Source organism: Notolabrus celidotus, chromosome 19, assembly GCF_009762535.1.
Source record: "Notolabrus celidotus isolate fNotCel1 chromosome 19, fNotCel1.pri, whole genome shotgun sequence".
NCBI classification, from domain to species: Eukaryota; Metazoa; Chordata; class Actinopteri; order Labriformes; family Labridae; genus Notolabrus; species Notolabrus celidotus.
Genome location: NC_048290.1, coordinates 3,571,725 through 3,597,723, shown reverse-complemented (window position 1 = coordinate 3,597,723; position 25,999 = coordinate 3,571,725). Strand labels below are relative to the sequence as shown.

At 37.9% G+C, this 25,999-nt stretch overlaps 2 protein-coding genes across 3 annotated transcripts; both read right to left on the bottom strand.

Moving 5' to 3' along the window:
- Positions 1–478: 478 nt before the first annotated feature.
- On the bottom strand, positions 479–16,965 carry LOC117830883 (nucleolysin TIA-1-like). 2 transcript variants are annotated; one of them, XM_034709209.1, is made up of 12 exons: positions 16,731–16,965; positions 13,262–13,358; positions 11,118–11,216; positions 8,280–8,334; positions 6,527–6,614; positions 6,190–6,265; positions 5,927–6,032; positions 4,430–4,528; positions 4,249–4,333; positions 4,032–4,170; positions 3,740–3,885; positions 479–2,435 (listed from the first exon to the last, which is right to left on the bottom strand). In XM_034709209.1, exons 1-12 carry the CDS (start codon positions 16,754–16,756, stop codon positions 2,297–2,299), a joined length of 1,155 nt encoding a protein of 384 aa, XP_034565100.1. In that variant the 5' UTR covers positions 16,757–16,965; the 3' UTR covers positions 479–2,296. The 2 variants fall into 2 exon arrangements, with proteins under 2 accessions (XP_034565100.1, XP_034565099.1); XM_034709208.1 differs by having other exon boundaries at positions 3,740–3,888; positions 16,731–16,963.
- Positions 16,966–18,862: 1,897 nt separating this feature from the next.
- Positions 18,863–25,544, bottom strand: dtwd2 (DTW domain containing 2). The gene is made up of 6 exons (XM_034709867.1): positions 25,328–25,544; positions 24,988–25,078; positions 23,606–23,700; positions 23,316–23,514; positions 22,387–22,515; positions 18,863–19,461 (listed from the first exon to the last, which is right to left on the bottom strand). Exons 1-6 carry the CDS (start codon positions 25,489–25,491, stop codon positions 19,282–19,284), a joined length of 858 nt encoding a protein of 285 aa, XP_034565758.1. The 5' UTR covers positions 25,492–25,544; the 3' UTR covers positions 18,863–19,281.
- Positions 25,545–25,999: the final 455 nt, after the last annotated feature.

Sequence of the window (25,999 nt, the reverse complement as noted above, 5' to 3'; positions counted from 1 at the left end):
TAACACCAAATTTTTTATCTGCAGGATTTGTAGTTATGGCTCTGACCCATAGCTGTTAATTAGGCCTCACATGGTGTGATTTTGTTATTTGTGGTGTTTTTGTGACTGTACTGTCTTATTGTTTGTTGATTCTGTGAACAGACCCTTGTGACATATGAATTTCACCCACGGGGGATCAATAAAGTTCTCTAATCTAATCTAATACTAATCAAATATCTCTGCTAAACCAATTAAAACCATCGAATCGAACACTTCCTAATGACAGCTTCCCAAATATGATCTGCTGCTTTCCTTCCTTACTGGTTTCTAATTTTCTTCTGACTGCAGGAAATAAACTGAGGATGAATGATAGGTTGCAGCCCCGCTCTCAATACCTTGGAAGTGATATTACCGGACAAGTTTTTGGGACCTTAAGAATCAAAATATGTGACATACAATCTGTTGTTAAGCAGGAGATAGAAGATAGGATTCAAACAGGTTAAATGGGAGCTGTTTTAAGCATCAGCAATTTAATGGGACAAAGCAAAAACTCAAACCATGTTACTGAAGCATCAACAGAACTTGCCTTGCCTTGCCAAAACATAGGTTGAAAACATTCTTAGGCACCGCCTACTCTTGGATGAATTTTTGGTTAAATTAAAAGAAACTCACTGATAGTAAGGCAACACAATGGATTTTTCCAACTCTATTAAAAATGATGGTGGCCACAGTGCAAAAAAATCTGATCCTATAAGGTTGTTTCTTTATCTATAAAAACAATCGTCATTTAGGATAACAGAATAACTTAAATTATGTTATTACTTGTCGATCGAAAGGCTTTTTTTTTTTTTTTGCATTACATAGCAATGCGGCTCGTCCTCTGGAAGAATCAAACCTCACTCTTTCTCTAACTGTACACGGACCAGCACTGGACAGGGATGCTACTGTCAAACAGCTGTTTCTGGAATCCATTACCTCAACCAGAAGCAAGTAACACGTTGTCTTTATACAGATTCAGTACAACTGAACAGACTGTCACATAAAACAGAGTTCCAAAGCAAATAACAAAACAAAGTGGAATGCAAAAACATAAAAAAAAAATCCCTATTATTTGATTTTTTTGAAAAGATAATCTTAAGTATTTGTGCAATATTGTCTGCCTAGAAGTAAGATAAGAGTGGCAGTAATCCCTGCAATTGATTTATTTGAGATATTGAAAATCTAATTTAAAAAATAATGTTGACAGTTGACAGCCACTTTTATAAACAAACATAAAAGGTCTCACATGTCACATGATTCGATGGTGTCACTGCAACGTTTCTTTATAAGACAGTCCCCAAATTGAACAGAAAAAGGCAAAAAGCTCTTTATACAATGTCAGCATTTTGGAGAATAATTATGACAGCAAAAAGTATGGAGTAGTCCTTTAAGTTTTTCAGGGGGGAGATGAAAGTGGACGTTGTCTTGTGTGTAAAAAGCATCAGAGTTCATGCACACACGCCAGCACACACACACATTTTCTTATTCACAGATTTGAATTCAGTCCATTCCAGGAGATGAATCTAAGAAGGAGCGCAGAAATTTGTACTTATTTTATGTCGTCCACTTTCCCCACAACCTGCCTATTTCTTACTCAGTGATATCCTACTCTTCACAGAATGACCTCACCACACCCTGAGAACTTCCTCAGACTTGTTTTTTCACTTTAGAAACAGGCTGCACGAGGTTCCAATTGAGGAAAGAATAAAAATCGCACCCTTATTCAATACATTACGATGGACTGTGGAGTCTTTCCTGTGGCAAAGTTGGTACCCTCTTCTCCCTGTTTTGATTGTTAAACATTGGTATAAAATTCTGCCCTTGCTCTTTGGCTCTGAGGGGCTGAAAACAAAAACAAAAAAAATGGTGTTTTACTATATATTTCATTACTGAACACTTCTTTTTCTTCTAAACTAAAATGTGGCTGTGCTAGAAATATCATGACACGGTTGAATAATTTACATTTGGCCAGTTATCTGCAGGCATTACAAAAATACGCCAAAGAATAAAATGGGCCCAGGAATGCAAGGTGCATTAGCGATAGCTGTAATTAACAGTGTTAAATTGTTCTGATGTGGGTTGATTTCTGTACACTTGCAGATTTTGGGCAGTGGGTTAAGTTATGGGCTGGTGGAGGTTGATAAAATGGCGCACCAGCCTCACTAACAGAATAATTTGTGTGGTAACAGAGAGAGCACATCTAAAAGGGCTCCTTCCCCCCAGCAGAGTATCATCCATGTGGCCTCAGAGGCTCAGAGAGGGCTACTGTGATCACTGATCAATGGGTGTGGAAGCCGGCAGTGCTCATGCCGGCCTGGTTGGTTAGCACCGTCCCGTTGACTCCCTGCCCAGGCTCCACCATTCCCCCGTTGCTCATCGCTCCCACTCCTGTCCATCCAGCGCCAGCGTGTAAATGACTGCAGGAGGAAACAGAAACGACACGGTTACACACATGAAGATGCAACTGAGAAAACATGTCTTTGGAGGAACAAAGGATGAAATGAAAATGCACAAAAATAATATTCTGGCATATCTGGAATGTTAAAATAGCTTCAATGAACTACAACAGCAGATTGGCATTTATCCCAGATGTGCAAGATAAGATGGATTGCAGTCAGGTTTGTAATCTGCACAAAATAAAGTATTAAAGGCACAGTACAACCTGATCTATACTTTTTAATGTGTAGTTTTGATGCCATATAGAGCTTTGAGGGTGAGGTCAACACAAAATGTGATAATATAAGTTGCAGTCATGGGACCAATCTCAATGTCCACCCTAAGCCCTGAGCCCTTCTTGACTTTATTGACATCAGCTGGAAAGTGATTGATGGCAGGAGGCTGTAAGGGCTCAAACTGTAGAACTGGGAATGGGACTTCTCACACACCTGCATGACGTCACCAGCTCACCTTAGCGATATTAGGAATTTTTATTGCAGTTTTTACTTTCCTCAAATTCAAGGCGCTTAAGGGCCTGACTGCCTGATTGTCATGTGATCCAGGCTCTTCCCACATTATTTAAATTATATAAATATATAAATTATACTTTATACAAATATCTGTGAAGATAAATAGATTGAGGCTGTTTTCTATATTTATACTTACAGGGAAACTTTTTTACCTGTACATTTCATTGCAACTTTTATGCTTCTTTTTTACTGTCACATTTAATCCTGTGTTTCACGTCACAATGCTCTCTGGGTAATTCCCTTATGCTAAGTCTGCAAAAATGCCCACTTAAGGAAAGGGTGCATAAAGGGCTCAAAAAGTCTGAGAGAGATCCCTCACACACTTAATGATTTGACAGTGGGACAGTCCTAAGCCCTCACGGTTTTAGAGGGAGCGCGCCTCAAAGTCAGTGAGTGCTTGAGGGTGGACATTGAGATTGGGCCATGGCCTCCTTTTCTCTGGCACATCATAAAGTGAATCTAAATGTTTTGTGTGAAGTCTAATTTGCATTTGCAGGAAATCTAGAAGTTCCACAAAGATCTTCCATGTTTTATTATGGTGAAAAAGAAACAAGTAATTCAATAAAAGCGGCATTAACACATCTATTGTAGGCAATATGAAGCACGTCTGATTCTCTAATTTAGTGTCTTGGTTGTGACATGTTACATAAAAACTAGATTTGCAAGTGTTTTAATTTGCATGTCTGATAAGGAACCAGAAAGACAGTTTAGTCACAGTTTCTTCCTCAAGCTGTCCCTCTGAACGTGTAACTCACTTGTAGCCCTGCTGATCCCAGGTCTGTCCATACACTCCATAGCTCGGCACCTGCCATCCATTGGGCACGTACTGACCAATCTGCTGCGTGTTGCCGTACCACTGACCCCACTGACTGTAGGGCTGCGCCGCAAAGCTCACCGTGTTCTGCTGACATACGGAGGAATATTTTAGGATGCAGGGAGGGGGGGGGGATCACGTTGCATCAACATTGTACAGAATTAGATTAAGGATGAAGCAATGAAGGAGCCATGAGACGAGTCGTAAAGAGTCGTGATAGTTCTGGTACATACCTGTGGCATTTGTACCTGCTGAATGGGGCTAACCATGTCTGTTGTTTCTTTCCCCCAGTAACACTTCACCACATAGCCCTCTATGGATGTGCCGTTCACAGACACAATGGCATGAGCGGCTGCCTCATGGGAGTTGAACCTGAACACAGACGAGAGTTTAAAATGAGGTCACCCTGCAGAGGTCGACGGGAACATGCGCGTCAGAGAGCGAGCGTACCTCACGAATGAATATCCTTTGTCGGGGAAAACACGGATCTCCATTATTTGGCCAAAGGGGGAGAAGGTCTGTCTCATTGTTTGCTCTGCAAACAGAATAAAAACGGGTATTATAATAAGTTCCACGTGCACGCGGTGCTCTTTGACCTGCGGCTAATTCATCCAGACAAAACGTGACTCACCTGTCAGTCCTGTTGTGACTCCACCGCAGTACACGGTGCAGTTGCTGGGGCTGGACTGGTTGACCACCTCGTCGAAGGAGAGCTGCTTGGAACTGGGTGCTGAACGGAGACACAACAAACAAATGATATTTAATTACAGTTACATTATTTTTAATACTGCCTGTAATTACCACTATTTAAACAATTTGTAACATTTCTTTAGATCTTAAATTTGTATTCTATCTTTATCTAAATATTTTTATTATTACTTATTGAAACTTATTCTCGATTGTACTTATGTCTGGGTTGCTGCAATAACCGAATTTCCCCCTGGGGTTCAATGAAGTAGTATCTCATCTTCAAGCAGTCAAGCTTTATTAATATAGCACCTTTCATACAAATCAAATGCAACCCAAAGTCCTTTACAGCGATTGAAAACAAGAAAGAACGGCATAATGGCATAAAGACATATTAAAAAACAAAAATGGATTTTAAAATAGAGACTAATGCACACCAACAACAATAAAAATATGTGTAATTAAAATAAGTTAAAGCATCAAAGTAATAATAAGAATATAAATAGTTAAAATAAATAAATTCAAAAAGGGTAAGGATGAGAGTTGAAAATAAAATTAAGGCTAAAAATGTAAATAAATGAGGAGATAATTAAAAATAAATTAATAAATGAATAAATAAATAAAAATAAAATACAGTTAAAATTAATAAAATAATAAAGCAACATTTAAATCAATATAACACTAAAAAGTAAGTAATACAATTGTTAAACTCTACATAAAAGCCAGACTGAATAAATACGTTTTTAGTTTACATTTAAAAGTCTCAATATCCCTATCAGCTCCTCTCAGATCCTCCAGCAGGCTGTTCTATAGTTTAGGAGCGTAGTGGCTGAAAGCAGCTTCACCTAATGTTTTAGTTCTCCTCTGAGGAACAAATAAAAGAGAGGAGCCAGAGGATCTGAGAGGCCTTCCTGGTTTATACACTAAAAGCTGAGATGTAGTCAGGTGCGAGGACATGCAGCGCCTTAAAGACTAGTAAAATAATTTAAAATCAACATGAAAAGATTTTAAAACAGGCGTGATGTGTGCTCTCCTTCTGGTCTTTGTTATAACTCGTGCTGCTGCATTTTATATTAATTGCAGTTTAATTGTTTTCTTTGGAAGACCAGAAAGGAGAGCATTAAAGTAGTCCAGCCTGCTGGTGATAAAAGCATGCATTAGTCTCTCTGTGTTGCTCAGAGAGAGAAACAGCCTCGCCCTAGGAAATGTTCTTTAAATGATAAAAAGCTGTTTGGGTGATTCATCTTATCTTATCTTAATGATTTAAAACGCTGTAAGAAAACAGCCTAATTCTAACTAACATGCATACTGTGCCAGGATATCAGTGACTTTACTCCACTATGAGTTAAAGAAACAACTGAGCATGCCTCCATTGAGCCTCTTTAAAAGGGTTAAGGTACAGCCAATTAATCCGCCTGTGATTTGATTACTCTGAACTTACTCTCATTTGTATTTTTAGGAGCAGGTTTCCTCGTAGCCCAGTTGGTTCTGATCTGTCTCCCGCCCAGCCACTGTCCTCCCATCTGCTGGATGGCGTTCTCTGCATCCTGAAAACACAGAGCGTGCACAAAACTCCAGAGTCACCGACAAACACGAGACAGCTGACTGTAAAGAGTGCCTCTAAAAAAACCACAACAATAAAATCAGAACCTGGCAATTTATTTCCCCGTCCACTTACTCATGGGCACTGAGCTGTACACTTACCCATTTGTTGAAGAAGGAGACAAAGCCATAGCCTTTTGATTTACCTGTGGCCATGTCTTTCACCACACGACAATCCCTGTGGACAAACACAGCATGATTGATATTTAAGTATAAAGCATATGTAATAAAATGCTTGTTCTGAAGCAACTGTAGCTGCAAATGTAAGGCTAAGACTTTAAAAAGTGTGCTTAATAAAAGTGGATTCAATGTGGATTAACTGGCCACTCATATCCCATAAGTTCCACAACCTTTAATGTCTGAGAGATGCCTGATTCAGCTTTTTTTTATATATATAAATTAAACATTTATTAAGATTTCAAAATGAGGGCGCACTTACGATATTTTTCCAAATGGAGCAAAAGCTGCTCTTATGTCATCTGTGGTAATTTCAGGACTTAGATCTCCGACAAAGACATGGAAGTGACCTACGAGGAGACAGAAAAACACAGACACATCAATCAATCAATCAATCAATCAATCAATCAATCAATCAATCAATCAAGTCTTATTTATAGAAAACATGTCATACAAAAAAATGCAATTCAAAGTGCTAATTTGAAAGTAGAGACTAAAACTAAAGCTGGGCGATATTAATAATTATTTTATCACTGTCAAATATTTCACATCAGTTGATGTAAATAATTATCATGATAAACATGAAATCATTATTTCATCTAAATTTAAAGCAGATTTTTGCTCCTGAGTGAAAGTTGAAGAAGGTTTGTTAACTTGTCTCTGGAATTAGTTTTCTGATGAGCTTCTTGAATCCATCATTTCTGACGATGCAAACAGGAAGCAGGTTGTTAATGTAAAATTAGATTTTAGTGAAGTTTTAGTTTGTAGATTCTTATTTTTCTCAGATTATGGTTATTTCTCTAATTTGATTTACATTCACAACAAATATATATGAAATTGTATTCTGTGTTTCAGCTTATATAGTATTGTTTTGAGTTGTTAACTCCCCTATAAAATTACTAAGGGTTACAGGCAGTGATGTTGTTTCCCACAGTGCATTGAATGTATCACGGTTATTCAGCGTTCAGTTCTACAGTTGCGGTGGACATTAAACGTGTTTTACAGTTTGTCTCTGTGCTCTTCCTTTACCCACACCCTGAAAGTTTATTTAATGAAGTGTGTTAAGTTAATAGTTAAAGCAGAGTCGACTCAGTGTCAGAGTAACGACTCTGCTTTGAGCTGCTAGGTTTTGAGTTGTCTTCAGTGTCGCTGTCGCTCGTTTGAGCGCCGAATGTCTTTAAGCCCCGCCTACCTCTCATCCTGGAACATGATTGGCTGTTCAATGCCATCTTCTTCTGTTTAATGTTGGTTGGCAACAAGCGTTCAAGGCCCATTAGTGCCCCCTTCCTTTTTAGTGACTGGGGGTGTAATTACATGTTTATTTATATAAAATTTTTATCTAACATTTGCTTTATTTATATTGAGAAAAATTATATCAAGGTAATTATCGTTATCTAATTATCGCCCAGCCCTAACTAAAACCAAAGACATTTTTAAAAATCTATCACAAGAGGTAAGACTGAATTCAATGACTTGATCTACTACCTTATAACATTGCTGTTTAGCGCACAATTCCTCCTTCAAATTTTAGTCTACACATTTGTTGTTGCAGGAATTATTATTGTTCGCACATGCTCATAAACACAAAGGTGCTTCCTTAATCTTTAACACAGTTGTTTTTTTAAAAATTGCATCATCTAGAGCAGTGGTTCCCAAAGTGGGGGTCGCAAGATGCCTTCCAAAAATCAATAAAAACTTAGAATGATATAAAATTGCATCCTTTATCCTTTTAGCTAAATTTTAGATACAACAATGTAGATATAAAACGTCATCAATTTTTCTTCTTTACTTTGTTGCCACATGACCCCTAAGGAACTTATCCTGCTATAGCCTTCTTTAAATTACAAAGATATCTGTAGGTTTTTGGATTGGCCTTGTGAGCAACATTTAGCCACATCAGGACAGTGGGGGGTCTCCAGTCTCTGGCACTGTTATTTTGGGAGTCACCGACTAAAAAGTTTGGGAACCCCTGATCTATAGGCACCACGCCACAGCGCTCGAGACGCTCTACTTACTGCTTGTGTCTTTCTTTTGGCTGGTTGGCGTCGTGGCCCAGTTGACCTTCACCTCCTGCAAGAGAGACAGACGTCGAGAGCGAGGGAAGAGGAGGAGAGGTGAGACTTGAAGGATCTTTGTGGACTAGAGGAAGGTGCTTTTTCTTTGATTAGAGGTTTTGTCACACACCAGTTTTTTACTTTTGTGGTTGAGAACTTTCTTTTTTTTTTTAAACTAAAGTGGTCTCTTTATGCCACACTTCGGTTCTACTTAAACCACCACTACAAATTGATTTATCCAGAGTTATAATCTAATTTTACAAACCTTTGCATTACTTCATAAAACAGTACAACACAGTGGAGAATATTATGGGATATCACCTTCATAATCAGGAACAAATCAGTCTCAGTCTAGTAAAAATTTGGAGAAAAATTGTAGGAAGTAAGGTCCAAATAACAAGGGACTTACAAACAAGTGATTTTTACGAACTTGTTATACTCCTCAAATGGTCCTTCAATACCTGTTGAGGATAAAATATTTTCAACTGAATGTATTTCTGTTAAAGTTGCTCTTATGTGGATTCTATGTGGACATAAGTTTGCAGAAGAACACATAGCAGTAAAAACGTAAGGGGCACAGAAGAGCAACAATCGTAGTAGATAGAAGACTGTTAACACATAACATTATCATACAGCAGGACCGGGTTAAATCAACTCAGACACAGACGGAAACTCACTCAAGGAAAACCTTAATAAAGCAGAGTTGTTGCAGCATGTTGTATGAAGTGACAGAAACACACAGCACTTTGTTGAATCAACACATGATGTGAGGTATCAGTTTATGAGTATGCATGATGTTATTTTACACAAAGGCCTGCAAATAATCCCGACTGTAAACCTGTCTCATGTTTCATGTTTGCTGCAGAAGCTGTGAAAGCGTGTGATTTCAAACTGAAAATGTTGATGCAGTGACAGCTCATCCAAACAGCTCTCAACACACAGAGGGTCGATGAACTGAGGTGTTATAAAATGCTTTAAATGAGCAGGTTTTTGTCACTTCTGATTGTGCTCAACGGAAAGACTGTTTCGCTTCATTTGCAGGCCCCTGAGTGGAATCAAAGGTTGTATGGTGGCAGGTTTTGTGACATCTAGAATAAAGAGTAAACCATCATGTTGTGATAAAGCTCTTATTTTAGAAACTTGAGGCTGATTTATACTTCTGTGCAGCAGGGGCTGAAGCGGACATGAGCACCACATACTTGTGCGTCGATGTGTCTGTGTCGCGCAGCAATTCTCTGCTCGAGGGCAGTGTGGTCTCTCTGATAGCCGGTCGCCACTACGATCTCTGTTTACTTTTCCACAGAGCTTCAGAGCGTGTTATATTATTCTACAGCTGATACATGTTGCTGTTTATCATACAGACATGATGCCGCCGAGCCGACCAATCCCAAGGCTTGCGGTCCGCTTTGATTCTACACGTAGTTACCATAGACTGTATATAAAATGAATGTCATCTTGCTCGGCTCGAAGTGAGGCCTCCACAAATGTGGCTCCCCCTAGTGGCTGGCTGCAGTATGGGTCAAAAACTGTCTCCTCATTGATTTGAAAGGGACTGCGGTCAAACTTTAAAAAATAAATACACGTCGTACAAATGTTTCTCACCTCCGTATGCTGTGGTGATACGTAGTTTTATTTGACTGTTTTGTGTTCAAGGTCTCGTCTTTCTGAAAAGTTTCTTCTTCGTTAGTTATTAGAGGTTTAAAAACGGGGTTTTACATCCAGGTTTGATTTGATTGACAGCTGCCGTAGAGAGAAACTCTGTAGGACCTCGGGACGGTGCGATGTAGAGCGGAGACTCTGGCTGCAGAAAATTTAAAAGATGGCAGCTTTCTGGAACGGGATATTTTGGCTTCAAAACCGTACAATAAGAAAAGGCATATATACAGTCTATGGTAGTTACGTTGGCTACGCCGTCGATTGGACGCAGAAGTATAAATCAGCCTTAAATAACTAGAAAAAGATGACTTGAAATTCACCTGATATTTTATTCCATTCTTTGTTTCATAGCTGCATTTGAAGTCAGATTTCAGCTTCTCAAAGATCAATATTTGCTCGTTTTTATAGTTTTCTAATTGCATTAAAATAAAGGCTGTGTTTTAAAAACAACAAAGTAGGACACCTAAATGTAGCAAGCTTGGATTTCTGCAAACAACCAATGCAGTGAGAACATAATAGAGTAATCAGTCGTGAAAACAAGAAGTGGTTTCAGCTGAAGTTGTTGCAAAAAAACAACAAACTGAGCGTCTGCTTTTAATGTCTTGAGTTTTAATGCTGCAGAACGGCTTAATCAAATATTAATTAAATATCCACGGCTTCGGCGCCGGAGCAAAAAAAATAAACACGGGCCAGATTTGAATCATTTATGATTTCAAGATTTAGTGAAACAAAAGCATTTCTACCTCTTAGCTTCTGAAAATTACAAATAAACTGAATACAACTCAGTTTTTAATAAAGTGTAACTTGAAGGAAGAGCATGGGTTTCATGTTGTGACAAACAGCAATCTACTGACGTGTGTTAATCTACAAGAGGAAGACAAAAACAGGAAATAATTGAAGCTAACTCTCATGATTTCAGAACCCTTATGATTACACGGCAGGAGGTTACGAAGTCTGTTGTTCGTCCGGGACAGTTCAGATTGTGCACCGAGCAGTAACGTGCACAAGGGAAGAAAACAAATCAAGTGAAGTGAAGCAGGAAGATAAGCCTTAATACGATACAAGTTTTTCCTGATTTATCATGTCGACCTCACCCACCCAGCCTCGCTCTGTTAGACTCACCCAGGAGATATGATTGCTTACCTTACCCAGAATTTTCCGACCATTCATGGCTGCGATTGTGGCAGTGGCATGTCTATGCTCATAGAACTCCACAAAGCAGTACGGGTCGTGACCTGCTGTCTGTGGGGGAGAATCAGAAATATCAAGATTACTTCCAGTGAAGTCGAGTCAGCATGCAGGTTAAACGTCTCATGAGTTTATATGAAGGAGGGATGAGTGACAGAAGAAGTGAAGGTTGTTAGAAGTGCAGTATGATTCACAACTCAAGGCAGATGTGTGTCTAACATGAGTCTGGTCCTGCTGGAGGTTTCTGCCTGTTAAAGGAAGTCTGTCCTTGCCACTGTAACTTGCTAAATGCTGCAAAGTGCTCTGCTCATGGTGGATTAAGATGAGATCAGACTGAGTCCTGTCTGTAAGATGGGACTGGATCTGATCCTGTCTTGATGTTGGGTCTTTGTACATAATATTAAAAGGGTACAATCTAGTCCTGCTCTGTTTGGAAATAGTCTTCAGATAACATTTGTTTTGATTTGGCGCTGTATGAGTGAAAATAATTTATTCATCGCTTTTCCATTTGTATTGACAGGCTATTAAATCATTAATCTTAACGTGATAAGTGTTGTATTTGATCATGATGCAATATCTGACTCAGTTGTGGCTGCTATGGCTAAGTGTTTGATCCTGAGCTCCAGGAGTCTACCTGTCCCAGTCTCCTTTGGCACCTCAAGATACACCTGATGTGTGAGTGTTGTTAATTCAACGGGCTGTTTGGCACTTCATTGTTGTTGTTCTAGGTCTCTATCAGTCTCTCTTGCTGCATCTCCCTCTATCCCACTTTCAAATCCCAACAGGGCTGCATGAGTCTGGTCCAGCTGGAGGTTTCTGCCTGTTAAAGGAAGTCTGTCCTTGCCACTGTAACTTGATAAATGCTACAAAGTGCTCTGCTCATAGTGGATTAAGATAAGATCAGGCTCTCTCTCTCTCTCTCGCGCTCTCTCTCTCTCTCTCTCTCTCGCGCTCTCTCTCTCTCTCTCTCTCTCGCGCGCTCTCTCTCTCTCGCGCTCTCTCGCTCCAACCCCAACACGGTCTCAGCAGATGTGTGTCTAACATGAGTCTGGTCCTGCTGGAGGTTTCTGCCTGTTAAAGGAAGTCTGTCCTTGCAGCTGTAACTTGATAAATGCTGCAAAGTGCTCTGCTCATGTTAGATTGTATTTTGTCTTGATGTTGGGTCTTTATAAATCATATTAAAAGGGTACGATCTAGATCTGCTATTCTTGTAAACAATTGTTATGAATTGGGTGTGACAGGGTCGATGCAATATGTAGTATAAATGTGCTTTTAGTAGTTTGAAAATCTGGGAATGTGCTATGGAAGTGTGTCCATTTGCTCAGCTGAAATCATCCTATAAAAGTATGAATTCTCTATTTTTGTCTTGGCTTGCTGTTCTCCAAACAATGTAACACACACAAAGATTGTAAATGAACCTTGACCACATGAAAGACAGAAGATGTTTCCTCCAGAAATAGATGTTTTTAAATCCAGGTTATTTGTGCGATGATATGCAGCAACAACCAAAAGAGAAACCACGCTCTGTTATAGGTTGTTGCTGTCTTAGAACATTAATAACATAGGGTTTTGGACAAGATATTAAAACTGCTTGTTATCTGCAATGCACTGCTTTGTTCTCAGATGAGTCTTGGCCTTTACGTTCTAGAGAAAGTTAAAGTGTGGCAGGAAATGCACCAGAGAGCCATGGCTAGAATTAAACCCACAACACACTTAGCCATCATCTCTCACAGGAAAGAGAGCCTGCTCGCTATCAGTTGTTGGACCACATGAGTGTCCATGTTTGTAAGTCAGATAAGGAGTCTTGAGGAGAATAGCAACATATTTTCTCAGGACACAGAAGAAGTGACTCTGAGAGCAGATATGCGAGCTGCAGCACACAAATAAGAAGCAGTTTAATTTCTTCTTCAAAACACGAGGTTCAGCAACATTTCTAGCCATTGGTGAAAAAAAAGGAGGGAAGGAAAGTGACCAAATAAGAACACGAGAGGCAGGAAGAAGTGTTATTTTGTGGAGTATCAAAAGACAGATATCCTAGGATTCCAGGTAAGAGGTGGAAAAACATGAACTTGAAGTTAAAAGATGACACTTGAACTCACATCTACTATCATTTTACAGCTCTTGCAAGGTCCAATCTGGCCAAACAACTCCAAGATGAGGGCCTCTGTCACGTCCCGGGACAGATTCCCCACATACCTAAACGGACAAACAAACAAATGGAGAGAGGAGAGGGAGTTACAAACACTGGGTTGGGGTGCAAGTAGTCATAAAAACAGGGTGTGCTGACCTTCACTGGGATGTTGACTCTCATTTTTATCCTTTTGCACATGTGCAGACTTTTTAATTAGATCAGTAAGGGAGTATTTTGTTTTGAGAAGGTTAAGGTGAGCTAGCTTGACTCATACTCTTCTATTATGTTGTGTTTAAAATGCTCTTTGCTCTTACCTGCCTGATCATATTATAATTGTGCATATTTTTGCATTAAAGTTGGAATACTCAGCCACAAAACCAGAGTAAAATCCTTGTTTATGTAACCTGTGTGATAGGGCTGCACAGTAAATAACATATTTATCAATACAGCAATATGAATATGTGCACCAACTGCAAAAATATTAATGAATTGCAATATATTCTGAAATGATTTAATGTATAAAATAAATGTTTTCTCCCTCCGTGAGTATTTCACCTTTTAAATGGAGGCCTGGTTTTTATGGTAATGCTTTAACACCATTTTAATGCAGTCAAATTAAGCTTTACCCAGCTGTCAGGTGACTACAGATTAATTGGTGATGAGTAAGAGAGGGAAAAAAACGCTTTTTGGATGCATCCTGGAGTCAGGAGAAATACATGTAATGTGTAAGGCATAAAGAACAGGAAGTAAAGAATAAAAACTGTGAGTTATGTTGGTTTAAATGCACTCTTTTATATTGTTTTATATGCCAAACTTCTTATTGATATCACAGTGTTGATCATAGTCATTGCACAGACATTCTTTTGTGATATTGTGCAGGCCAAGTGTCAGATTTGTTACTGGAAAATGCACTTAATGTCAGAATTGATAAAAGAAACCATTATTATTTATTTCTAACTCAACTCCACTGAATTTTATTCATCTATCCGCCATTCATGCATTCAAGCATGCAGCCCAAAGTGCTTCACATAAGAACAAAGTCAGAAAACAACAGCAACAGATAACATTAAACAAGATAGAGGAAAGTGAAATGAAATACTTAAAAATAAAATTGAAATAAAATCAATTAATAAAATAATTAGAAAAGAAGAATCACAATCAAATAAATACAAATGAAATAAAACAATTAATTTAATTTGATTAAATAATTTTTAAAAAAGCACACGTTTGAATACAAATAAAATAACCAAATGAAATGAAGAAAATTAATTAATTAAAAATCAAATAAATACCAGAAAGAATACATTTAATTAATTAATAAAAAAACAAGATAGAATAAAAATAAAATAAATGAATATAATGCTAAAATAGTGATCATAAAAGTAATAATTAAAAACTAACTGTATAAAGGAACATTAAAAAACACATTACATGTATGTGGTTTAATTCCCTGTATTTTTTTTTTTAATTCACCATATATTTTGCAGAATTAAAACATTGTAATTTGAGCTTTTCAGTGTAGTGCAGCCCTAGTTAGCCCTAGAGAACAGACAGCAATAAATGGCATTACATGCCTGTTAATAGTGTAACTGTGTTATCTTTCCAGCTCTGATCTGTTGTCATAGATTGTGTTTTGTTGTCATACCTTGTTGCAGGCCTAGTGTCAGATGTATGTCAGAAATTATAAAAATCATTATTTATTTATTTCTAACTGTATATAGGAACATTAAAAACATATTACATGTATGTGATTTAATTCCCTGTATTTTTTTTTTCAATTCACCATATATTTTGCAGAATTAAAACATTGTAATTTGAGCTTTTCAGTGTAGTGCAGCCCTTGTTTGATTACAGAAAACAATAAATGGCATTACATGCAAGTTAATAGTGTAACTGCGTTATCTTTCCAGCTCTGATCTGTTGTTATAGTGTTTTGTTGTCATACCTTGTTGCAGGCCTAGTATGTCAGAAATTATAAAAATCACTATTTATTTATTTCTAACTGTATATAGGAACATTAAAAACATATTACATGCACGTGATTTAATTCCCTGTTTTTTTTTTAAATTCACACTATATTCTGCAATATTGTGCAGCCCTAGTTTGAGAATAGCAAACTAAAATTATCCCAAACAATAAATGTCATTACCTGCCTGATAAGAGAGTAATTGTTTTATCTTTCCAGCTCTGATCTGTTGGCTTACTGTGTTTTGTTGTCATACCTTGAAGGCCTAGTGTCAGATTTGTTACTGGAAAATACACAAAACCATTATTTACTTATTTCTAACTGTATACAGGAACATTAAAAACATATTACATGCATGTGATTTAATTCCCTGTATTTTTTAAATTCACACTATATTTTGCAATGTGAGTTTTTCCCATTATCCTGCAGCCCTAGTTTGAGAATAGCAAACTAAATTTGTCCCCAACACTAAATGTCATTACCTGCCTGATAATAGAGTAATTGTGCTCCATTCCCAGCTCTGTTCTAAGGTTTGAATCCTCTTCTACCAAATCATTCTAAAATCCATATTTACATAACCTGTGTGACAATGCAGCCCCCTCTTTCCTGTGCCTCCAAAACAGATACCACCACAAAGCAATATGCAGATTCCCAAATCCACCTTCGGGATTATAGTAAATGCAAATGTCTTCAGGCAATGAAACAAATCCTAATGCTAAAATGATTCCTCGTTTAATAAGCAAGCAGCTTTACAGGCAAACACAGGAGTGCATCTGGGGACAAGCAACATTATTGAAATCTCAGCTATTGACCTTGTCTTACATCACTGCTGGCTTTAAATAGATTTAAGTTAATCTTACCCTGGTAACAAAAATAACCCGCATTCAAACCTGAAGTAGCTGCACAATTAATATTAAATATGAGATGTGAGGTTTTCTGGGAGCAAATCTACAGATACTGAAATGTTCTGAGGCCTTTGCCTTTAATATCAGAAACATTACGGAGGCGGTGACACCAAACTCCATTGAAAAAACACGCAGATCAATGTTCTCCCTCACATTGTGATGCCTTTCCATGAGGGTAGAGGTGTCATTTAAACATATTTATGATGTAGTCAAGTGTATATTTGATTCGGCATGAGTACATGTAGGAATAATTGATTGGTTATTGTGTTTTTGCCTTCCTAAGCAGTGTGTACCGGCGCGTTAATTTGAGATTTTTCTGGAAGCAGCTAGCCAGTGTTAATGAATGTGCAGAATATACCAAAGCTAGCTGTGTTATTACGATGTATTTATTTCTTATTAGGTCATATAAGTATTTGTGAATTAAAAAAATAAACAAATAAATGTGTTAAAGTCAATAACAGAGCAGCGTTTCAGAGCACAGGATCATAGCCTCCTCTGAATGTTAGCGACGTGACGAACACAAGCGGTTAGCTAGCTAGCTAACGATAACGCAGACACACACTTACAGGGTTTTGGGCTGGTCATCGTCCATTCTGTTGAACTTGCTGGCCGAGAACAAGTCGTAACCCTGAGAGCAAATCCACGACTGTCGCGGGCAGCTGCCTGTGACACCGTCAGGTTCTTTTATGGCGCAGAATAAAGTGATTTTCCGCCGCCGTTAGCTCCAGGTTTGAACAATGGGTAGCCGACAAAGATGGCGGAGCGACCGGAGCCAGGACGAAACACGCATGCGCAGTGGCTCAGCCTTCAGGCAACTTCAAGGCATGTTACAAAATGCTGAGATAAATTAATTTCACTGATAAAATAACACGCTGGGTTTAGGGGTTTTAGAAACGAATGTGACAGCTGCAACCAAAATATATATATACAGATATCAAGCTGCAAAAATTTTGTTTGTTTTTTTAAGTATTTTTAACATTTTTTGTTGTACATGTATAGAAGAGGATAAGGGCCAATAAAAAAAAAGGTCCAATATATATATTTTTATCATTATTGTTCTGAGAAAAATGACAGAATTCTGAGAAAAAAGTCAGAATTCTGAGATTAAAGTCAGAATTCTTTGATTTAAATCAGAATTCTGGGATTAAAGTCTGAATTCTTAGATTAAAGTCAGAATTCTTATATTAAAGTCAGAATTCTGAGATTGCAGTCAGAATTCTGAGAAAATAGTCAGTATTCTGAGATTAAAGTCAGAATTCTTGGATTAAAGTCAGAATTCTTAGATTACAGTCAGAATTCTGAGATTAAAGTCAGAATTCTGAGATTAAAGTCAGAATTCTTAGATTAAAGTCAGAATTCTTAGATTACAGTCAGAATTCTGAGATTAAAGTCAGAATTCTGAGAAAATAGTCAGTATTCTGAGATTAAAGTCAGAATTCTTGGATTAAAGTCAGAATTCTTAGATTACAGTCAGAATTCTGAGATTAAAGTCAGAATTCTGAGATTACAGTCAGAATTCTGAGATCGCAGTCAGAATTCTTAGATTAAAGTCAGAATTCTGAGATTACAGTCAGTATTCTGAGATTGCAGTCAGAATTCTTAGATTAAAGTCAGAATTCTGAGATTAAAGTCAGAATTCTTAGATTAAAGTCAGAATTCTGGGATTAAAGTCTGAATTCCGGGATTAAAGTCAGAATTCTTAGATTAAAGTCAGAATTCTGAGAAAATAGTCATTATGCTGAGATTAAAGTCAGAATTCTTAGATTAAAGTCAGAATTCTTAGATTAAAGTCAGAATTACCAGATTAAAGTCCGATTTATGAGATTACAGTCAGAATTATGAGATTAAAGTCAGAATTATTAGATTAAAGTCAGAATTCTTAGATTAAAGTCAATTGACCTTAATTGTGTTTTTTTCCAGTGGCCCTAATCCTTATCCGTATACATGTATATAATTTTTTTTTCCTTTTTCCTTTGCACTGCCATTAAGCAGCGCCATGACATTTTCACAGGGTTGCAAATCTTATCCTTCATTTAAAGAATATACATAAATTATTTGGCGATTTAGTCTTGCAAGTGCACATCCGTAACACTCTGTAACTCACTCTATCACCTGCAAATGCTTCATGCACGATCTACAAAAACATGCTGTGTAAGAAAACTTATTCTCCACTATTAAATGCAAAATCGGGGATAACTTGAATGTCTTTTCCAGTCGCTTAAATTTACTCTTGAACACAGAAAAAAACAATTCATGGCGGTTTTTTTTTTTGCAATTTTAGGGTTTAATTCAATTAAGGGGGGATTTGTGTACATTTGATTTAATCAATCTGCAATTGTTCCTTTGAGATCAAGTTAAAAGTAGATCTTAATGGCTAAGTAGAGTCTCTCTCATCCAATTAGGTCTGATAAAAGTCAATGGACCTGCTTGATTTACAACTACAGAATAAATAATTTATAAATGATTCACCAGACATAAAATGCTTTTGTCCATCTTCCTAAGATGATATCTGCCTAATGTACTTCAGTGTACAGTGATATCTGATAAATAAGCTGTAGTAGGCCTCCTGATGAATTAAAGCTAAATTGTTCCCTGCTTTAAATTTAGCGAGGCCTCATCACTGAAAATGCCAACATACAGTAGAACACAGTTCTCCATATAAGTGTCACTGTGTGTGGCAGTGTCATGACTCTTCACATTAACTTTTAGAGAATTGTTTATTTTGTAACATACTTCAACAACGATTTTACTTTATAAAAGTTCACTGAAAATTAGCCCTTCCAGATGTATTCTTCTGCAGTCAGAAAGTCAGCCACAACAGAACCGCTGTAAACAATGTCAACTGTTTTTAAACAATGCAAGTAGGAATCTGGGTTTATTGTCCCACATGACACTCAAACTTTAACTTAACATAACTTAAATTAACCAGCATTTAAAAATATCTTTGAAGAGAAAGAATCAAAAACTCCCAAAAAGCCAACTTTTTCCCGTGTCTGCGCTGTGACGCTGCTGCTGCTGCTGCTGCTACGTGCTGCTCTGATGATCCAGTCCAGTGCAGCGTCAACAGCTCTGTGTGCAGACAGTGTGGCTCACTTCTCTTCAAGTCCCTCCTCTCCCTCATCTCGGGCAGACGTTGTGATCAGTGACAAGTTTCTCCATCCTCTTTATCTTGCGTTTGTTCTTGGGCATGGGTTTGTCGTACATGCCGTTTTTCAACAGGTGCTCCTTGCTGTGGTGAACCTGAGCGCCGTGCTGCAGCTGGAAGGAGCACAGGGCTTTCAGGGGCCTCAGCAGAACCTGGGAAACAGAAGGAAGACACAAAGTAGGGACACATTTAAGAGATGTGTTTTGATTTTAATGCAAATTCTTATTCAGAAAAATCTATGCATGTTTTTTCTGATAGTGCTGCTTCATTGTTTTCCAGATATTTTAAGGTCTTTTGGATATTGTTTGGGTTTCACTGTCAGCCTCTAACTTCACCGTCTTAGTCAGATTGTGAAACTAAAAAAAGGTCAGGAAACTCAATTGGGTGCAGCCTCTTTGGAAATAGCAAACAGGCAGAGTAAGCACTTAGCTGCTGAACATAGTGGATGTTTTAGCAGCTTGTAAATCAGACCTTTCCCTCTACAGTTGGTTGAGACTAAAATAGAGCCTAAAGGAGAGTTGATACTGGAATTACATGAATGAGGAGGACTATTTGATTTCCCTTTGTGCACTCCATAGTTAAGTCACAGTTGCATCTCTCTGCTCTTGCTGCTGCTGCTGTGATGGAAAATAACACCATCACTGCAACTTTAAAAAGGTACATTTGACTAATAAAAACCCAGTTGACTCGCCAAAAGTAGTACGCACATTGTGACTAACAGATTGATATCAGCAGGAAACCGCATTACAAAAGCCAGCAGAGCTCTATTTGCATGTGTATCACCACAGACCTGTAAATGAAACTAAATCAAAGAGGTGAACTGTAGGATGTGCTAAAAAGGGTGGCGACTGACTGCAGGACAGTCAACCGCATTACGGGAACAATAGTTTCACTCTTACAAGACCTGCACGAAACTGAGAGAGCGACCAAACTGGAACTCCTGAAATGTGTAACTGCTGTCGTATTTACCAGGAATCACTGGACGTCAGTGAGTAATCAAAATTATCTCAGTTATTTCCATGTTTTTTAACAGCTAACATTTATTTAAATTGTGTTGTTTTTTTTTTTTTTGTTATCTATTTGTTGATCTTGTTTTTGTTTGTTTGTTGTTTTGTGTTACTGTTAATTTAATTGTCCCCTGTGTTTTATTGTTTCATGGTTTCTTTGTTTTTACTGTGGTTCATGTGTATAATGTTAAAGGTGACATATCATGCAAAATGGACTTTTTAATTGTTCTCTACCTGAAATATGTGTCCCTGTCAACAAACCCCCTGAGAATGAAAAAAATCCATTCTGCCCCTGTTCTGATTTCTCCACCTTTCTGTAAATGTGTGTGAAACGAGCCGTTTCAGACTGCCGTGTTTTTGTTACGTAACAACAATATCCGGTCTGTCACGGAGTCAGAGCTCGGAGCTTGTTCAGCCCATAGACTGTATAAAATAATACTGAATCCCTCCTCCATTTTTCATTACCTGCATAAATGTGTGCTAACAAGGAGCTTAGGAGGGAGGCATGCTAGTTGTAGGCTGTCTTAATAAACACAAAGGTCGGTTTTACTCCCCACGTCTGCAGATTTGAAGATCTAGTGGATGATTTTTATTTATCATGGATAAGTGCTAGCGCTAGTTAGCATAGCTACATAGCTACATGTTCGTAGCTGTAGCTGTAGCTGTGTAGCAAGACACACGTCGACATACTGACAAATAAAACAACAAGAAACACTAAATCTGTGACCAATCCTTCAGAAAGGTCCTGCTGCAGGCGCCTCTCCGTCAGGATCAGATTCGGGATCAGATTCAGAGGGTTGAAGTAACGTGATCTCTGAGCAGCCGTGTATATTCAGCCAACATGTAAACTTCCTGAGGGGGCGTGGTCAGAGAGAAAACAGAGTGTTCTGAGGAGGACTGAAGAAGAGGGTTTTTCAGGCAGACCAAAATCTGATTTCAAAGTGTTTTTTTGAGCATAAACTTAAAGACATGTTTTGGGGACCTCTTAGACCAATATATATTGATGAAAAAAGCGTGATATGTCACCTTTAAATGTGAGTAAAATAAAATATATACAAAAAATAATAATCTCAGAAAACTGCACACCATGTTGACACTGATTGGATATTTTGTACATGCAGTCCAGCCATAGACTGTAAAAAATATGGACGTAGTATCCGTGACGTCACCCATCTGTTCCTGAGAGCTGTTTTGAAGCAAATCGACGGCGGCAGCCATATTGGTAATGCGGAACTCAACTAGGCAGAGTGTGACGTAGTGTGAGTCTCTTAGCCAATGGCTGTGTGTTCCCGACCGGGAGTCACGTCAGTCATGTCCTTATTTGGGCAAAACTCATAATCTTAATATCTTCTTAACCGTCATGTTAGAAAAAAATTCACCCCCCGTACAGTGCATGCCATTAGAGAGATTAGCGTTGTAGGGCCAAGCCGTTTTTTGAACCAGGCTGTAAACATGTTTATTAATGCTGCAAAGATCGTCTTTTTCCCATTCATATCTATGTGGTTTCCGGTGTTTCTGCAGCCAGCCTCTAGCGGATTTTCTGTGTATTGCAGTTTATAACACTTCCGCATTGGCTTCATCGTTTGAGACCGGAGTTTGCCGCTTGAGTCCAGCATATTTCTTAATGTGGAACAGTGTTATCCTTAAAAATAAATAAAGATACACACTATGTTTGACAGACTAAATTCTTTAAAGCTACCTTCTACCTCTAAGTCATGGTTTCAGACCACGCTGGTGTAGCTGTGCAGCATTTGTTTGAATAATAAATCTAAAAGTCAAGATCATAAAGTACATTTCATTGCACTCATTTGATTCAGAAATCAAGACACTGGTGATAATTGTTTTATATTGTTAATATGGACTTAAAAACTGTGTTGAAATGCCAAATAATGGAATTTTAATTACCTAAATACCTAACCCGTTGATGGCCCTACTTAAAAAGGTGATCACACAGTATGTCAGTGTTCTTTGGATGCCCCCCAAGCAGCCAAAAAAGGTTGTATTTTTTCACTTCAGTGGAATAAAAGACACATAACTACACACAAAATCCCAATTATTTCATAACTTCACCTCCTGGATGTCGTCATTCTGCTCCAGGATGGACAGAGCGACAGCAGCACACTCCAGCGTGGACAGACAGATGTTGGAGGGTTGTGTGCGGATCACGTACTGACTGGAGAGAGTCCGATTGAGCTGGACCTGATAAACCAAAGCACAGGTGATCAGGAGTGTAAATTATATTATATACAATGTTTTCTTTGATAAAACAAGCTGCACTCGAATTGATGCACCAGATGAGTTTCTGAATGACTTCTGAAACAGAAGCTGCGGATCAAGTATTTCCTGCTTTAGAAATTCTGGAAATGTAACACTGAATCACACTTGATAAAACTCCCTGTAGAAATCACAGATATCGCTGAATCAACCAGGACAGAAATCTAAAGGATTAAAACTTTAAAAGCTAATCAAAAAAGTATTCTATCCATCTATCCACCAACTTCTCTTAGTAATCTGGAGCTGAGTTAAGGCTGCTAATGAATATTAAAGAGAGAGGATCTTTTTCAAAATGCTGTTTCTTCAAACCCCTGCTCTGATATCTGATTGCATCCAGCAGGACTGAGAGCACCAGAGGGGAAAGAAGAAATTCTGATGAGGCCTCGGTGTTCACTTGCCCACATTAAAGAGACATGTCTTTTTTTTTTGTACAATGCTTTGATTTTCAGTTAGTCATTTCATGTGGGTGAACAAGCTCCTCCACCAGTGGGAGAATCAGCAAGAGAATCTAAACCGTCTCAGGTGTACAAGGCGAACTCCTCTGCTCCACAGAGATTCTGTTTTGAGGTTTAAGCTGATATGCATTTAAAAATCATGAATGTTTGACAGCTGTGATTGGCCAACATTCTGTGAGATCTTATCAGCTTTGAAGAAAAAAAAAAGTCCCTTTCTCTTGTCACCTAACTTCACCCTCTTATGATGTTACAACACAGTCACACACACACCTGTTTCGGCAGGTGGAACAGGCTGTTTTTGAGGAACATGTTTTTGGCCTGGCTCCACGTGCCGTCGATGATGATCACATTATGTTTCACACTTCCTACTTCCTGGTATTGCACTAACTCCTCCAGGTTCTGGGATTTTGGGCCCGGGTACAGGATCAGAGTTCTGCTGTCCCGACATACTGCAGCGAGCTCTGGGTGCCTGAGGAGAGGAGACATGATTGTATATGATCGTTTAGAGGAAATGGTGGAGGGATATATGGAAATCAGTTAACAAGAAAAACAGTGCTCACTTTTCTTCATTGAATCTCCTCCCAACGATGACATTGCATTTTCCTTGTGGCAAACATGCAGCAAGAAGAGGGACAGTGCGAAGAACTCTGCTCTCCTGAAGATGAACCAGAGTGAAGAATAAGTGGAATATACAGACTTTCACTTTCACTACAACTTAAGACACGCAATGAACAAAATGCACATTAGAGCATGTGAAATATGACTCTTGTTAAAAATATGATCGCCAATCAGCAACATGAACACAACTGAGATAACGTCAATAAATTACATTCAAAATAATAATTATAATTATATTTGTAGAGCATTTTTTAAAACAGGCAGTTTGCAAAATCACACAAGTCAAGATAAAGAAATAAAATATATTTTAAAAGACAGAAAATTCCCCAAAAAGAACTCTAAAGGAATAAAATTATTTAAAAACATATTTCTTTAAATGTTAAATTGAAGTAAAATAAAATAAAATTCAGATAAAATCAGGAAAGGCTCTACTGAAAATATCCTGATTTTATATTTTATGATTTTAATATTAATCTAAAGGTTTAATTCATTCCATAAAAGAAAAACAACATTTCCTACTTACATCTATGTTTTATTTAATATATGTTATGCTTTAAAATATCTTATATTTTGGTGTAGCCAAATGCCATCCATCTCTTAGTGGTCTCAGTGTTGTTAATACTGTGTTTTAAAATAATTGCTTTATGTATAAATGGTGCAAACAGCCTATTTCAATGCATGAATTATTAAGATTATAACTGCATACTTTTATTTTACATTAAAAGCTACAACTCCACTGCACTTCTAGTTTTTTTTAATGCATAAAGGGTAGCTAATAAAGTGTTATTGCACTGTATTCCTCCTTATCTCTGTGTATTTTTCATCATATCTTCTTGTAACACTTAATGTTGTTACATGTTATTTGAATGCCCTTGTTTTTAGAGTTATATATCAATATTGCGTCCCTTTTTTGTCTTGCATTTTGCAAAATTGTGAAAGCAGCATTGATCACTGCACAGACTTATAATACTGTGATTCATTGCTGCAACAGTGTTCACTGATAATGTGCATAAAAAATGTAAATCTCCTATAATCAGTTTGCACTAATGTACTGTATAGTCTAATACTGTGAAACATAACCACAGTCATAGCATGTACCTGTAGCAATACTCACTCATGTAGCTACATATTATATTATATTTATTCATCATTCATAACTCTGTATATTCTGTATTATTTATATTATTTAATTTACTGCTAAAGCACTTCTGGTTAGATGCAATCTGTTTTTCATTGATTGAACCTGTGACATGCCCAATGACAATAAATCTAATCTAATCTAATGCACTGTGTCTGCATTGATCACATAGAGTGGTGTATTTACCTCTGCAGGATGCTGCACTACGTAGAGACATGTGGAGACCTCCAGGGGTTGTGTTGGAAGAAAAGGACAGAGACACACCTTCTGAGGGCGACTACATGGGAGGAAAGTTGCAGACGTGAAGCTGTGAATGCTCATTAACTATCCCCCATCTCTCTGATTCAGCTGGTCTTCAGATTAAATACAACCACATAAATCTGTGCCCTCATTAAAACATGCTAGTAACTTGAGGAGGATGAGGAGGAGAAGAGGAGGAGGAGAGGGGAGGGATGAAGGGTTTCTCTTCTGTCTGGTCCAATCACTCTAACTGGGCTAGCTAGCATTAGCTTTTAATTCAGCTCACCGGCACCGAAAACACGTCGGTCTTCTCTCTCCGACCTCCACCGGGAGGGCAGCCAGGTCCCCGAAAGCGTCTACAAACTCGTCCTCTAACGGGGAGCCGTCGCAGGGGTCCTCCCCGTTTTCTGCAGGGGGTTCTGGGGAGAGAACACCGGGGACATGGTCCATGGCGGAGTTAGCTTAAAGCTAACAGAGCCATGTAGTCAAACACAGCGCCGAGGGGACTTCCGGTATAGAAATACACCAAGCAGAGTCAGGGCAATAAATCTAAAACCCTATAATTATAACATTTAATACATTTTATCTGCTCAATTTAAGTGCTGTACATTAAATTAATAAAAATAGAATTAATCAAAAATATTTTTAAAAAAATTAGAAGACTCCCCCAGCCTCGACCCAAACCCATTTAACATCCATATATAAGGTTAAGAACATAATATATGCAATTATAATAATAATTAATTAAAAAAATAATAATAATCATAATAACAAATGAAAAATAAAAAAAAGTTGCTGAACAAACAGAGGAACAGCTGTCATGATATCTTGGAGGAAAAATAGGATGTTAAAACTCACCAAAATAAACTAAATTACTAAGATAATAAAACACTAAAAGATCAAACCAGTAAAAGAATCTAAGATGCTACACTAAATATAGATAAAGAAAAGTACAACA

Excerpts from the sequence above, each read along its gene's own strand:
- LOC117830883 (XM_034709208.1), bottom strand. The coding sequence starts at position 16,756 with ATGGACGATGACCAGCCCAAAACCCT. Across the intron at positions 8,335-11,117 it reads GTCGGAAAATTCTGGGTAAG|GAGGTGAAGGTCAACTGGGC; the intron begins GTAAGCAATCAT and ends TCTCTCTTGCAG. Across the intron at positions 3,889-4,031 it reads AGCAGGTACAAATGCCACAG|CAGAACACGGTGAGCTTTGC; the intron begins GTATGTACCAGA and ends TCCGTATGTCAG.
- dtwd2 (XM_034709867.1), bottom strand. The coding sequence starts at position 25,491 with ATGGACCATGTCCCCGGTGTTCTCTCCCCAGAACCCCCTGCAGAAAAC. Across the intron at positions 23,515-23,605 it reads AGGAGATTCAATGAAGAAAA|GCACCCAGAGCTCGCTGCAG; the intron begins GTGAGCACTGTT and ends TCCTCTCCTCAG. Across the intron at positions 19,462-22,386 it reads AGAATGACGACATCCAGGAG|GTTCTGCTGAGGCCCCTGAA; the intron begins GTGAAGTTATGA and ends TCTGTTTCCCAG.